This window comes from Embiotoca jacksoni, unplaced genomic scaffold, assembly GCF_022577435.1.
Source record: "Embiotoca jacksoni isolate LCO1_2020_lvr unplaced genomic scaffold, fEmbJac1.0.p SCAF_1, whole genome shotgun sequence".
Lineage (NCBI taxonomy): Eukaryota > Metazoa > Chordata > Actinopteri > Embiotocidae > Embiotoca > Embiotoca jacksoni.
The window spans coordinates 10,066,165-10,082,386 of record NW_027185229.1 but is presented as its reverse complement, the minus strand read 5'-3'; the positions used below and the strand labels follow the sequence as shown (position 1 = coordinate 10,082,386).

At 41.5% G+C, this 16,222-nt stretch overlaps 1 protein-coding gene across 7 annotated transcripts; it reads right to left on the bottom strand.

Moving 5' to 3' along the window:
• Positions 1-99: 99 nt before the first annotated feature.
• Positions 100-13,842, bottom strand: mbd1b (methyl-CpG binding domain protein 1b). Of its 7 annotated transcripts, none has more exons than XM_069159903.1 (17): positions 13,777-13,842; positions 12,533-13,123; positions 11,158-11,298; positions 10,462-10,603; positions 10,077-10,363; positions 9,889-9,971; positions 9,725-9,765; positions 9,396-9,536; positions 9,216-9,296; positions 9,097-9,117; positions 8,894-8,986; positions 7,299-7,469; positions 4,648-4,827; positions 4,437-4,505; positions 4,272-4,352; positions 2,448-2,582; positions 100-2,363 (listed from the first exon to the last, which is right to left on the bottom strand). In XM_069159903.1, the coding sequence occupies exons 2-17, from the start codon at positions 12,895-12,897 to the stop codon at positions 1,890-1,892; spliced, it is 2,505 nt and encodes an 834-aa protein (XP_069016004.1). In that variant the 5' UTR covers positions 12,898-13,123; positions 13,777-13,842; the 3' UTR covers positions 100-1,889. The 7 variants fall into 7 exon arrangements, with proteins under 7 accessions (XP_069016004.1, XP_069015849.1, XP_069016088.1 ...); XM_069159748.1 differs by lacking the exon at positions 13,777-13,842 and adding an exon at positions 13,496-13,770; XM_069159987.1 differs by lacking the exon at positions 13,777-13,842 and adding an exon at positions 13,496-13,770 and having other exon boundaries at positions 7,308-7,469.
• Positions 13,843-16,222: the final 2,380 nt, after the last annotated feature.

Below are 16,222 nucleotides of genomic sequence, written 5' to 3'. Positions count from 1 at the left end.
GGTGTTCAAGGTTCCCCACTCTGAGTCCTATCGACTATCCACCAAAAGCATTGTACCATTATATTTTCAGAGCGTGAATTACTAGACTGTCGCAAAATCTATAAAAACACCGTTTTTAAAATATTTAATGAAAATATTTCATTAATTAAATTGGGAAATAATAAATGATTAAACCATTCAAAAGTACATTTACACAATGCATGCCGGCATACACAATGTAAATCTTGTTAAAATGGTTCAAAAATCGGAACAAATATTACACACACAAAAAACGTGCTAAAATCATAAGCATTTTAGGTTCAAACAAACAATTTTCTTTGGTTTAGATGTTTATACCTAAACTACAAGCTACTAGAGCTGCAACGATTAGTCATTTAATGGATTAGTTGACTGACAGAAAATTAATTTCCCACTATTTTTGACTAGTTGTTTTGAGTAGTTGTTTTTTTTTAATGAAAAATGCTCCCAATTCTTTAATACCATCTTTTTAAATGTGAAAATGTTCTTCTTTCTGTCGTCCTTAATGATAATAAACCATGTACATTTTGGTTGTGGACTTTTGATCAGGACAAATCAAGACATTTCAGGCTGCAGTGCACATTTTCCAACTTTTTAAAGGCCAAAAAGTGAATTGATTAATCGAGAAAATAATCGATTGGTTGTTAATCAAAATAACTGTTGTTTGAAGCCCTAGAGGCCACTGTAAATCAACTCAACTCTTAAAGCATCAGAGGTGACACGATAGCAATATCAAATAAAGGCTCAGCCTCTTTGGAATTAACTGTAGTTTCCACTGAAACAATGTTAATAATAAAAATCAATCACTCCACCAACAATAACCACATTATGATTTTGTGTATCACAGAATATAAAACCTCAGACCATCTCTGGGTCAGTTTCCACTATCTTTAGACACAATATTGGATAAATATTTTAAAAAGCACGTAGGCAACAAGTTTATTAACGTGCTGCCTTCAGAAAGACGAATACAGGAAATGTGGAAAACCCGCTGCATCAATTCTTTGAATGTTTATCAAATTCAAAGACTAAATAACTACTGTTTTTTAAAGAATAATCCTTGGATCCCAAATATTGTGAAATTTGCACAATTACTTGAGGAATGAAAGATATATGTATAAAATCCCTATATATATATATATATATATGACAAAAATGCATCAAGTTTCAAATTATTAAGTTAACTGATGTTGAAAAAAAATTGCTACATGTTAAGCAAACAATCAAAGAGGAGGTGCAACTCATGGTGGCATATCATTTCTTATAAAGTGGAAAACCAGGCAAGATGCAAATATGTTTTTTTTTTTCTCCTAAAAGGCATCAGTCTGCTGGTTACTCCATTAAAAATGGTACACATGACACAAATAGCATGACAACAGACAATGTTGCTGGTGAAAAGACAAGTGGGTTAATTGCTAATAATATAGTTTTATTTGGGTCAAAGTGTGGGGTGAAAGGACTAATCAAATGTGCAATAATGGTGAGAGGAGTGGGGGGTGGCGGGGTGAGGGATAGTCCTCAAGTAGAAGTGTGGATCAATCGACAGCACACTAACCACACAGAGGGCTAATGGATTTCAGTTCTATCCACCACACTGCCCAAACTCCGACACTTCACAGTCACGTAGAAAGCCCTACACAAACAAATTAAAATCATCCGAGAAGAAACAAGCCTGCATTATAACATTGGAGCTCCTGGAATGCCTTTGGTGATTCCTCACATGATCAAATCCTAAAATTATTGTCCGGAGGTATGTCTGTAAAATTCCATATATATCATCGCCGAAAGAGAAGACGAAAGATGCACCAGAAAACCAGAGGTCTCCACTGTGATCGCAGATGGGTTTTTTTTTCCATTTCTGTCTGCTGAGGTTAAAGTCCTTGTAGTGCTCTGCAGTTACTACAGATGCTCACATTCTTCCTAACCAAGAAATCACACGTTGACGCCCGCTCCAGGATGATCGGGTCTTTAGGAGTTAATGTTTTTTGGGGCGGCAGTCCGTGGCACACAACGTACTTCTCCAGACCCAAAAGCAAATTGACTACCTCAGTCACCGAGGTTAAGCGTGCTGGGTATTTGTCGTACAGCGTGTGGGTGGGGACCAACGGCTGCTTTTGGACGGTGACCTGATAGCAGAAGCCCGGGTCGATCAGCACCATGGTGTCGGTCATGTTGGACTGCTTGGAGCACTGGATGAGCTGCAGCTGCGGGCCCTCCACCATTATAGCATACCACAGGATTGGCAGTACAGAGGAGCGTAGAGAGTGTAGGAGTTTCATGAGCTGGTTATCTGCATCTGCACCACTCCCGGCCGGGTTATCAGCCAAACTGAAGATCTGCATAATCTGCAGACAAGAGAATGACATTACATACACAACAGATCGCCTGTGGTTATTCGGAAAACCAAGAAGTCTCAGCAGGGTACTTACCATGGGCAAGTCCTCCTCTTCTTCTTCGTCTTCTTCCTCATCTTCTTCTTCGTCTTCTTCTTCTTCTTCTTCAACTTGCTTGGAAGCATCTCTCCCTTTGTGTGATCTCTCTGCATGCCATCTGCTTTGCTGGTTCTATAGAGACAAACGTCAATTTATAAGCTCAACTATTAACAGTGACAGCTCAATATCTAACTAATTTACAAATAAAAATATCAAACTACTTCAAACCTAAACTGAACTCAAATTTAGAGCCCGACCAATACTGGATTTTTGAGGTCGCTACAACTTTTAGGGATATTGATATATCGATCAATATTTTTAATATGTGTACTGTATTCACAGTCTATATATAAATACATATATAAACACATATCTTTTGCAGTGATCCCTAAAATGTGTTTATCAAACTCTTTTGACGTGAAAAGATAGAGACAGGGTCTTTGACAGTTTATTGTCCACACTGACGTCAGTGTAGTGAAACAGTCAACTTCTATAAAATCAGCTTTAAAGTGCAGTGTGAGATCAAATTTATCCATTATTTGTATTAGATTAGTGGTGGCTCACTACTTTGAGCTTGCAATAGAAGGCCCTAAAGAGTTCTTCACTACTTTACCACTGTACTATAACAACATTGTTGGACTCATAACTGACTTTGACCTTATTATACATTATTTTTCTTTGTCAGAACCTGGCACCATGGTTACCTGGTAACTAAAACAATTATTCTTGGGTATTTTTATACTGCGGTGCTGCAAAATATCAACCCCATCATGTGGCTCCAATGACAAATATGAACAAGATAATAAGTAATACGCATGATAGTGTCAGACAGTGTGGAATGAGATAATTCAATAGAACATTACAACTCCTTAAGTTAAAAGAAGGAAAAACTAATTGTTTAAGTGATCAAATAAAGAAAATCTCCATTGTGTCCTACACCTACTTTACATAAGTAAGACTGCAACATCAGATGTTTTCATCTGATCGAGTGAACGTCAAAACATGTGACCACAAGAACAAATTGAAGGACGGCCAAGAAGAGAGGGGTGACAAGTAGAGAGTGCAAACAGCTTGGCAGCAAAATACATCCATTACACGGAGATCAAATTAACTTTGCTGGGTGGCCTGGTGCCAAGTGTTTAAGACGCGTACCAAATAATTGCAGCATCTCCAGTTCAAATCAGCCTGAGGGGGAAAGGAGGGGGCTTTGTTGCATTTCATACTTCATACCCCTCGGTCTTTCTGTCCATGTTTCCTGTCTGTAGCTAAAGTGACAAACTGTGCACGAAAGGCAAAAATGACCAAAAGCTTGAGTTGAGTGATAATTTCACACAGACACAAGAGAGCGGAGGACCAGGAAGAAAAAAAAAGATCCCACTTGACACGACAGAAATGGACATATCCATTGCAAAAAGATTCATCCACCCCTGAATAAAAGAATTCAAAGTGCAGTATGCAAAAGCATTCACTGGGTAAAAAACAAACCGCACAGTTGGACCCAGGCCTGAATTCATAGCGCAGAGCCTGAGCCACAGGCCAAAGAACAGCATGACAACAGATATATAAGGACATGGACCAGGTGCCAGAAGTGTTTGTGAGGGGCAGAGTAGACAGAAGGCCATGATGGCTCACAATCAGTCAGGGTTAGTGCTTTTATTAAGCATGGGGCGGCTACCATTGGTATACAATCGCCCAGAAAAATGTAATAGAGCTGTGGGGCATTTAAAGCAAACGACTCCCAGACTAAAAACACAGGCCAACGAGCACAAAATCGAACACAAGTCTACTGCAGAAAAAACAGAAGAAAGAATGTAAACGTACCAGCTCAGAGTCATTGTGGTTGCTGATGTGAGGGATTCGGTCAGACAGTCCATTCCGATGTCCAAAGTCCGAATGATTCGACTGTAGGGAGACCACATCGTGTTTGCATTCTGTTTGGTTTAGAAATAACCTTAAAAACTGTGTAGATAAGAAGCCTCATCATACCTGCTTAGATACAGGGTTTCGCACACCCAGTTGTTTGCTGCCTGTCGCAGGCTCAGAGCTCCAACTTATCTACAACAGCAAAACATAAGCAAAGTAAGAAGAAATCCACAAATCCTTCCAGAACGGGATGAGGTCTAATAGTATCTTTTAAAATAACCTCTATGAGCAAAGATGGCAATAAAATATATGACAAAAGTCATGGGACACTCACTGGTTGTAAATTACTGTCATCATCTTCATTATCAGTGAAGTCCAAGCCAATTTGTGCCCCTTTGCTCTTCTTCAAACTTGACTTGCGACTGTATGTGTAGTGAGGTCTTGGCCTGCCCGGCAACATGAGGCCATCTGGCCCATAGTCACCTTGTCCCATCTGGAAGGGCAGCAAATGTCTCTACCAAACATAAGCACAGGAATATTTAAAACCAAGACTCTTGCAACAATATGAGGGGCGATCAAAAAGTTCAGAGACTGCGACTGTTGCACACAAACTGGGAAGGCAGCGTGGCACAGTGATGTGCACTGAGCCGAGGGAAGCTATTCTTTTCATGAGTATGTATTCCAAGTTACATCGCTTGATCAACATCAGCACCTGAGTTACACCTGTTTCTGTTACCACTGGTAAATGTGTATTTACGAATTCGCCATGGACATTGTGTCAAACTCTGGAAATCAGCAATGGAGATTCTGGAAATGCTTCAGAAAGCCTACAGCAGTGAAGCAATGAAGCAGGACAAGGTGTTTTGAGGGACATTTGTGTTTCAAGAGGGGCAGAACATCACTGTCCAAGAACAACAAAGGTGGATCAGATCAGGAGCGCAACTTGGTGGGTTTTCTTTGACATTCGCAGGTTTGTGCACTGTGAATTTATCCCTCAGGGTCAGACTGTCAACACCAAGTTCTAATGTGATGTTCTGAGGTATCTGATGGAAATGTTGCGTGCAAACAACCTAAACTGCGGTGCGATTGGCACTCGGGTTCTCCCACATGATAATGCACTCGCTCCCCAGTGACCCTGCTTGCCGCATTGGGCTTCCTGCAACTTTTATCTGTCCCCAGAGATTTGACACAAAATCTGATGTGCGCTCTCTGCTCAAGCGACAGGTCCACATTATAATTTCAAATGCATACAGTAAAGGAAATAATGACTTGATCCCTTGCCAATTTTGTAAGTTTGCCCGCTGACAAAGAAATGAATGTTCTATAATTGTAATGGTAGGTTTATTTTAACAGTGAGAGACAGAATATATATATTTTTTTTTTTTTAAATCCAGAAAATCACATCAAATGAAAGTTATAAGTTGATTTGTATTTGATTGTGTGAAATAAATATTTGATCCCCTAACAACCAGCAAGAATTCTGTCTCCCACAGACCGGTTAGATTAGTCCTCTGAATCTCAACTTGTTACCTGTATAAAAGACACCTGTTCACAGAATCAATCAATCAGATTCCAACTCTCCACCATGGCCAAGACCAAAGAGCTGTCTAAGGACATCAGGGACAAGATTGTAGACCTGCACAAGGCTGGAATGGGCTACAAGAAGGAGAAGGAGACAACTGTTGGTGCGATTATTCAGAAATGGAAGAAACACAAAATGACCATCAATCGCCCTCGGTCTGGGGCTCCACGCAAGATCTCGCTTCGTGGGGTCGCGATGATAATGAGAAAGGTGAGGGATCAGCCCAGAACTACACGGGAGGAACTTGTTAATGATCTCAAGACAGCTGGGACCACAGTCACCCAGAAAACCATTGGTAACACACTACGCCGTCATGGATTAAAATCCTGCAGCGCCCGCAGGGTCCCCCTGCTCAAGAAGGCACATGTACAGGCCCGTCTGAAGTGTGCCAATGAACACCTGAATGATTCAGACGAAGGCTTGGGAGAATGTGATGTGGTCAGATGAGACCAAAATCAAGTTCTTTAGCATCAACTCGACTCACCGTCTTTGGAGGAAGAGAAATGCTGACTGTAACCCCAAGAACACCGTCACCACTGTCAAGCATGGAGGTGGAAACATTATGCTTTGGGGGTGTTTCTCTGCTAAGGGGACAGGACGACTTCACCGCACCGAGAGGAGGATGGACGGGGCCACGTACCGTGAAATCTTGGGCGACAACCTCCTTCCCTCAGCCAGCACACCGAAAATGGGTCGTGGATGGTCTTCCAGCACAACAATGATCCAAAACATACGGCCAAGGTAACAAAGGAGTAGCTCAAGAAGAAGCACATTAATGGAGTGGCCGAGCCAGGCTCCGGACCTTAATCCCATAGAAAATCTGTGGAGGGAGCTGAAGCTTCGAGTTGCCAAGCGACAGTCTCAAAACCTTAAGGATTTGGAGAGAATCTGCAAAGAGGAGTGGACCAAAATCTCTCCTGAGATGTGTGCAAACCTGGTGACCAATTAACAAGAAACATCTGACCTCTGTGTTTGCCAACAACGGTTGTCATGTTTTGCTAGGGGATCAAATACTTATTTCGCACAATCAAAAGCAAATCAATTTATAACTTTTATATGATGTGATTTTCTGGATTTTTTTTTTTTTAATATTCTGTCTCTCTGTCAAAATAAACCTGCCATTACAATTATAGACCGTTCATTTCTTTGTCAGTGGGCAAACTTACAAAGTCGGCAAGGGATCAAATCATGATTTCCTTCACTGTATGTACCAGCGGTCGCATAAACGTATGTAGCGCAGGTGCTGATGTTTATCCAGCAGCCTAACTTGGAACAGGTTACAGCTTCTCTCTGCTCCGCGCACATCACGGTGCTTCACACCGTTCATGTGCAACATCCACATCAATCTCGGAATTCTTCAAATGAACGCTTCTCGTACTGTAAGAATCAATAATAACTGGTACCTGTCTTACCATTGCCTGTCTCTGACACTGACGGAGACGGCACTTCTGTCTCTTTTTGTTGCTGCCCCCGAACTTGGGTTTGTCTATACAGAAATCACACGTGCCGCAGTCTTTCCTGCAGAGACAGGCCTTGCATTCTCCACAGGAACGCCGCTTCCGCTTCTTATGCCACTGAAAAAGAAGATAATCAGACTATTTAGCACAAATATAAAGACAATGCGTAATCATTAAGTGAACAAATCAGCAATAATAACATCATTTTGTTCAAGATGTTTGAAGCTAAAGGGGTATTACAGTGAAAAGATGTATGTTTAATTGACTCAAAACCTTCCTCTTTAGAATTATAAACCTTTGAAAGAAGTAAAATGTTCTTCTTGTATTTATGCCAGCACTGCTAAAGGCAAAATCAACGTTGATAACGCTGACAACAAAGCAACTGCAGCATATGTGCTTCTTAAAAAAAACAAACACCAGAAACTGAAAAACTAAATAATTCCCTGTAACATGCTTGGCTGAGGTGGAAAAGGAAGAGTAAGCCTCATAAAGACAGAAACAGAGATAGATGGAGGGAGGGACAGCACACTGGAAAACTCTGCCCACTTTACCTGTTAAATAATCGGCATGACATAATTACAGCACTCACTGGGTGTCTGCTATGATTAAATCGTACGCGTTATCACGGATAACATTTTTGCTGGGAAACTCGCGTGTCACACGTGAAAATTGGCATCTTATCTGTACTCTAGTCATGACTTGCATGTGACATGTGCATCTCGCGCAGGCTGTGTGGCTGCTCCAGCTTAATAAGATGGGTGCCCGAAATGAAAATCAAGACGTTCTGTGAGCGTCAAGCACAGTGTGTCCCAGGCCTCAGTGACAGAACTGTGACGCACATGAAGGATTGACTGAGTGAAACAGCACCCAAAAAATGTGATTAGTGCGGAACAATGAGGAGGCTGTAAGCTTCCTCAAATGAATTCATGACACAAACAGACGTGTCACATTTCCATCGTGTTTTCTGCAGGGTTTTCTATTGTTTGAGGTTTGACTGATGTCTCCTCTTCTGTGATGGTTTAAAGGTCCCGTGTAGCATAAATTCAGAATTTCATTTCTTTTTTTATTACGGAGCAGGTTTAGGTACTGTATAAATACTGTCACGTGTTAAAGCGCTCAGTCCACAGAGAAATGCACACAACCTGAATTCAGCACCTGTACATTTGTGATGTCACAAACTCACTAATTTCATAAGTCTCCCCTCAGCACGGCCTGCTATCCAACCTTTTACGTGGAAGAACACAGTGAGGGGTAATTTTTTTTATCTTATTTTGAGGATTTCCCAGAATTCTCTGAAACATTGTGCAACATTTGGATGGAAACTTGGCTGGTGAGTGCACTCCCACGAACACATTCACACAACGTGTTACTATTGGAGTACACAGCAACTGGCATGAATTAAAAGTTGACCGCGGCCATGATTCTCTACGAAGGGAAAGACTGCCTACTTTCACTGGTCACGGTTACAAAATGGATTTTAGATGATTTTGTATTGCTTTCAGCAATATGTCTTCCTGTCAGTCGTTCAAAAGAAAACTCACATCATCATCGTCATCAGTTGACATATCATCCTCATCCTCCACGTCCACGTTGACCGAGAAGTTCTCTGTGTCACTGCTCTTGAAACTTGGTTGCTGTGTGAATAAACCATTATCAGTGGCAGTGGGCAAAAATGTTTGACATTCTTTATATCTTTTTCTTAAAACCATGAAAAACAAATATGGTGATATTACAAAGGTCTTACCTGTGAGTCTGTAACTTCGCTCTGTAAAATAAAACAGCCATGTTAGAACACAGAGAAACCAATTCAGGTAAAAGATTGAGTGTGTAAAATCTAGCGGATTATACAGTGGATTTTCTTACCTGAAAACTCGTGCTGTCATCAAATGTTTCAGGAATGTCATTGTAAGTCCTCGGCTGCAGGAGGCCTCCACTTCCAGGGCTCTGATGGAACATACAGGAAAAAAAAGAGGCACTGATGCAAAAGTAACAGAACCAAACAGAGATTAAAACATGCGATGGGATGTGTACCCATCAGCTTACCTTGCGAATAGGACATATACATTTCCGTTTCCGACACAAGCGTTTCCGTGACTCTGGGCTTTGCAGTCCGTGCTTGCAGTTGGCACACAGGCCACAATTGACCGTGTTGTGACATCCCACACACTGACCACAAGGAATCCACTACGGTTGACATGGAACAAAAACAGGAAGCCAGTTTGTTTAGCTATTATTATCCATGAGCCATTCGTGTTTTATGATTCAGTTTTATCAGAATCCTAATGTCAGAATAATATGTCCTTATTTTGAAAGCATGCTGAATATTTGCATGTCATTTTGCAAACAACGCTTGTTGACAGAAAGTGTTTTACCTTTCTGAATCGAATCATTGGATGCTCTTTTGTCTTGGATGCTGATAGGATAAAAAGAAAAACAGGCGCTGTTACGAAAGGTCTTAATAATTGCATGTTTTTCTTTTATTTCAGATGCAGTTTTGCTTTAAATCATGACTCTCCAAACTCACAAACTCACGTACCCCAGCAGGTGGGACAGCAGGGCCTCTTTCTTTGTTTGTCGTACCATGTGCCTGTGAAGGAAATCCCGCATCTGGCACAGACCCTGCCGAGAAACACAATGACCCTTAGTCCATCTGAATTTACCAGCAACTCGCAACAAGCTGACAAGAGAGTATTAGAGATAAGGTTAAATGGCATGTGGACTCACAGAGTGCTGTCTTCTGACCCAATTTCTCCATTAATGGAGGGAAGCGGAAGCGGCCTGGATGATGAGGGAAGACGAAGTTTAATTTTATCTTCCACAGGTGCATCCTCATTGAGGAAACCTTGATGTGGAGTTCCCCCTGTGCTGCTCAAGACGAGACTCATCTGGTTGGACTGCACGTGTTTGGGGCCGAGGCTCGGGGTGAGCCTGTGGTGGGAGTCGGGAGTGTCCGCCCCCTCCCCTCTCTCCATCCAGCTGGACTCGGAGGAAGAACGCTCCCGGATCTTTTTCTAAAGGATGAGAGAGTGGGGATGGACAGCGGACCATAAAACACACTGTCCACGCCCTAAACTGTTTTAATGATTTGGGTGATAAAAGCGGGCAATACCTTAACTCTGTTTCGAATTCTTATGGGTGGTGCTTCCCCATCGAGGAACTTTCCCGACTTGTACTCAAAGTTTGACAAGTTAAGATGTCCCTCCATCACTGACATCAGCTCCACTCGGCTTCTCACTCGATCACCCAATGGACTGCCGAGGGGAAGACACGATTACAAAATGATCTCGTAGGCATTCATTCACATGCGACTGCATCTAATGACCTAATGGCACTTAAAAAAATAAAAAATTATTGTTATTCTTTATTATTAGTAGGGCTGCAATCCACTCCTCTGTTCATTTGATTTTTTTGATAAATCATTTCGTCTATAAATGACCAAAACACTCATCAAAATTCACCAGATTTTATTGTCGTGTCTGACCAACAGCCCAGAACTCAAAAATCTAAAAAACTAAACTCATGTAAAGAGTTCAGAGCAGAAAATGATTACATTCAGAAGATCAGAGCAGCAAGTGTTATGAACTTTGGCTAAAATTTGACAGTTGTAATGTTGATTTTATTTTGTGATATTGTCCAGCCCCAACATATAAATATTTACCTTACTAAGGGAAGCAGCACAAAAAGAGACAGTTACAGGATAAGTATAAATAGTAGCAGCAGTATTATGTCAACACTACAGTTCTCAATATATAATATGCGAGTAGGTTTGTCCCCTTGAATTTGTTATTCCTAAAACGGTATTTACCTGAGGTAATAAACATCCTTCTGGCCAATGCTGGTGCCTGAGCGTCGAACAACCTCTCTACGCTTCCAGCCGTCTCCAAGTACGGCCCACTCTTCCCATCCCTCATCAGGATGGGCTCGCTTACGACGAGGCATCTGAAGTCTGAATTTAAAGCAGGAGAAGGAAGATAAATGTCTTACAGTTCTTCACAACACGCACAATGAAGACAGACTGCACGTGAAGCTGTCCAAGAAAATGTTAATATAGTGAGCTACATTGTGCTGTGTATTAATTTTCTTTCAACAGATGGAGGTGAGGTCTGAGATCTTCGGGGCCAGTGGCAATACCAATGTTGGGTAGTAACAAAATTCCAACATGGACGTACCAACCAAAGTGTTGTTATTAAAAACCTGTGACAAAAGTATGTAAATGGGGGCAGCATATTTTAAAGTTTGACAATAAACGGTATTGTTTCAATGGCATCTGTTCACTGAAACAGTGACGTGCAAGTAGAATGTAATGATTATAAATAATAAAACAAATAGGACAAATTTCAAATTACCCCAAGCATCGTTTTCTGCATTATGTTCTGAAAAAAAAAGAAGAAAAAGTCATATTGGACAACATATATACCGATATGTCTGTGGTTGGCCAATATCAGCTGGGCTCTCCAAATGAGAATATTTTTTCATTGGCAGTTCCTCAGAATATCTGACAATAGACTACCTGCAGAACTTTGTCAGGAAATCATCCTTATCACATATGCACCATTACTGCCAGGCCTCCAGTGATAAAGGCAATAATTTGACTCTTGTGAATACACATGTACATTAATATGCAAATGTTGTCCAAAATTAATGCAGCATCTTATCAGAGCCGCAGCTTATTATCCAATTAATTGGATATTGGCCTACCACACATGTATCAGTATTGGCATAAATGTCAAATATGTGCCAATATGAAAATATTTTTTTTTTAACATAACGGTGCAGAAAAAGATGCTTGGGGTAATTATTGTATAGTTATTCATAATTATCACATTTCCAGTGAAGTTTACCGTTTCAGTGCAATGGTGTCGTTAAGGATGTAGTTAATGTTTTAACTGTAAAATATCTTGCCTACATTCGTCGTACGTACTTGATAACCAAATTTGAGGGACAGTGCAGAACATACTTGATATATGTATATATCTATAGAATATTGGCCTATATATCAGTACTGTAATTTTGACTCCCTGATATCTGTTCTTAAAAAAAAAAATCCAGTTCCAGTCACGCTGTGATTATCAGATTACAGTACAAGATGTAAGTGCTGTGCTGAGAGCCAGCATGTTGTCCTGTGTAACAGGATATTGCAACACTATGACATGATGGAAGCAAGACATGATTCAACCTACTGATATATCTTTTTGAAGGCCTTCTCACTGCCTGCAACACTCTCACTCCTCTCACTCTCTCCTGCCAGGCTCTCTTCCTCTGGATCCTTTCTACCGATGCTATAGGCGTCATCATCCTCTTCATCATCAATATCTTCAAGTGGCTCAAACCAGTCGACAGGAGGAGGCTCGTCACCAGGGGCCTTATCCTCTTCTTTAACCTCTGCAGGGATTCCCTCGACGCGGTGCTTTGTGTCGAGGCCGTCGGAGGGTGCTGCTTCAGCCGTGTCATCCGTTTCGCTGCTCTTCCTCTCCGTGCTTTGTCCCACATCTTCCTCAGGAGGCTGTCTGTCAGGGAGCGGGATCTTGGCGGGTTCCTCGCTCATTGATGCACAAGTTTAGGCTACAAAGTGGCTCCCTTCCAGACAAATTCTCGATCCTCTACAGACGGTCCTGTATCCCATTCAGCGGTGTGGATTTAGCAGCTTGACCCTGGCAGGCAGCTGAGCTTTTTTTTTTTTTTTTTTTTTTTTTTTGGGGGGGGGGGGGGGGTGGAGAGGGAGAGGGGTCTGTATTATCGTCAGGATGGTCGTTAGTTCTTCATCACAGAACCTAGAAAACAATAGTGTTGTTTATTAACAGGGAATTTAATTAAAAAAAATAAAAAATAAAAAAAAACACGCCTGTGTGCCCAGCGCAGTGTGCCCAGTTAACCCGGCCTGATGGCCTTACTGTTGTAAAGTTATCTTAAACATCCAGCAGCTGGTTTGTTGTTGTTGTTGTTGTTGTTTTTCACGGTTAAAAAGCGAAGTGAGATCTAGAAATTATTATCACGCGAACGCAACGTTAGCTGCAAACAACGCTGTCACACCTGAAGGTTCCGACTCTCAAATAATAATCCCGATCATTTCAAGCGTGTGATATAACGTTACCCCCACACAACACCTAACAGTGTGTTGTAAAAAAAACAACAACAACACTCACACTGGAGGAAGCAGCAGCAGCAGACACTGAAGACACGAGCAACGTTGGCCATCGTTAGCTTTAGCTCCCCTCCACGGTGAATTCTTGCGGACATTATTCCTGAGCTGAGTGTGTCTCTATTGCATAACAAAAGGTTTGTGATGAGGAGGGTCAAAACACACACACACACCTCTTGGATAATAGTCCGCATATGTTTGGCACTCTAGTCTCAACACATAGCTCCTCCTTCACTTTACGAGATAAGGCTAAACGATAATAGCAACCATGTATCCAGCACTAACCGGAAACGGCGGTAGGACCAACGAAGGCTCAACACCAAAAGACCGACATCCGCCTGGAAGCGGGACTTCTTCTTCTGTGTTGGGTTTTAAAGGCGGCTCGCATCTGGTTGCACCACTGCCACCTTCTGGTTCTAGTGGCCTCCAATGGGTTCCAGACTTGTGTCCTTTTAATCAGTCCAGTTCTTAGTAGGAAGCTGATCAGGAGCCTTTCACCATACCCATTGTCCCCAAACTCCAAGATCCAAGAATCCGTCATACCTAATCTTCTCAACGCATTCATCAAGTCATTTCTCTCTTCCACAGAACATGTGATGGTTAATTGTGGAACTCCCACAGTTAACCATCACATCAAGTTCATAAAGTCCCGTTGGGTGTTCACTTTACTGTGGCCTCTTCATTAGTGTTTCCTCTTTTCTACTGCCTTCCCTTGCTTCTTTCAGGACCAAGTCTCCTTTATATTGTATACAAATGCCTTCCTCTGCTCTCCTGCTCCCATTACTGCTGCCACTCAAATAATTAATTCAATTTCCCTTTCCGATGGATTCTCCTCTTGCCTTCGAGAGGCTTTGAGAATCTACGCAGTCTTTTTTTAATAGCTTGAATATGATCGCTGTGCGTTGTCTCCTAATCCTTGTGTATACTGTCAATATTTTGAGAATCAAATCCTGGCGTTCACTGGCCACACCTGACGTTAGAGTGTGCAGGGCAGAGATTGAGTCACTGCAGACAAGAGCTCGGGCTAATTTGTTTTGTTCAATCCATTCTCGAGCCATGGATATTGGGTGTTTAATTCCTCTGGAACTTTTAAATGGTAACTGTATTACAAAAATCCCATCTCATCCCATCTACAACATCTTTGATAATATGCGTCATCTACTCTTTGCCCTTTAACTGTGCTGCGTTCATAGGTAATCAGAAATTACCGAGACTACCAGATCATTAGGATTGTGGTGTTTTTCGATAATCCTGGAGTTGTCTTTAAGTGTTGCCGTCAGTGCGGGATTTTGCAGGAGGCACAGATTGAAAAAGATGATCTACTATTAAAATTAAGTTATCTTAATATTAAATACCTCTATTTTCTTCCAAATGATACACAGCCTGAATTTAGTAGGTACACACGTGCTTGGTAAAATGTACATTTATCAAACATTTAAGGCTATTCTGACAATTGACAAATAAGATACTATAACATATACAGTGGTGTGAAAAAGTGTTTGTCCCCGTCCTGATTTCCAATTTTTTTTGCATGTCTGTCACACTTAAATGTTTCAGATCATCAAACAAATTTAAATATGAGTCAAAGATAACACAAGTAAACACAAAATGCAGTTTTTAAATGAAGGTTTTTATTATTAAGGGAGAAAAAAAATCCAAACCCACATGGCCCTGTGTGAAAAAGTGTTTACCCCCTCCTGTTAAAACATAACTTAACTGTGGTTTATCACACCGGAGTTCAATTTCTCTAGCCACACCCAGGCCTGATTACTGCCACACCTGTTCTCAATCAAGAAATCACTTAAATAGGACCTGCCTGACAAAGTGAAGTAGACCAAAAGATCCTCAAAAGATAGGCATCATGCCGAGATCCAAAGAAATTCAGGAACAAATGAGAAAGAGAGTAATTGAGATCTATCAGTCTGGAAAAGGTTATAAAGCCATTTCTAAAGCTTTGGGACTCCAGCGAACCACAGTGAGAGTCATTATCCACAAATGGAGAAAACATGGTGAACCTTCCTAGGAGTGGCCGGCCGACCAAAATTACCCCGAGAGCGCAGCGACGACTCATCCGAGAGGTCACAAAAGACCCCACAACAACATCCAAAGAACTGCAGGCTTCACTTGTCTCAGTTAAAGTCAGTGTTCATGACTCCACCATAAGAAAGAGACTGGGCACAAATGGCTGCATGGCAGAGTTCCAAGACGAAAACCATCGCTGAGCAAAAAGAACATTAAGGCTCGTCTCATTTTTGCCAGAAAACATCTTGATGATCCCCAAGACTTTTGGGAAAATACTCTGGACTGACGAGACAAAAGTTGAACTTTTTGGAAGGTGTGTGTCCCATTACATCTGGCGTAAAAGTAACACCGCATTTCAGAAAAAGAACATCACACCAACAGTAAAATATGGTGGTGGTGGTAGTGTGATGGTCTGGGACTGTTTTGCTGCTTCAGGACCTAGAAGACTTGCTGTGATAAATGGAACCATGAATTCTACTGTCTACCAAAACATCCTGAAGGAGAATGTCCGGCCGTCTGTTCGTGACCTCAAGCTGAAGCGAACTTGGGTTCTGCAGCAGGACAATGATCCAAAACACACCAGCAAGTCCACCTCTGAATGGATGAAGAAAAACAAAATAAAGACTTTGGAGTGGCCTAGTCAAAGTCCTGACCTGAATCCTATTGAGATGCTGTGGCATGACCTTAAAAAGGTGGTTGGTGCTGGAAA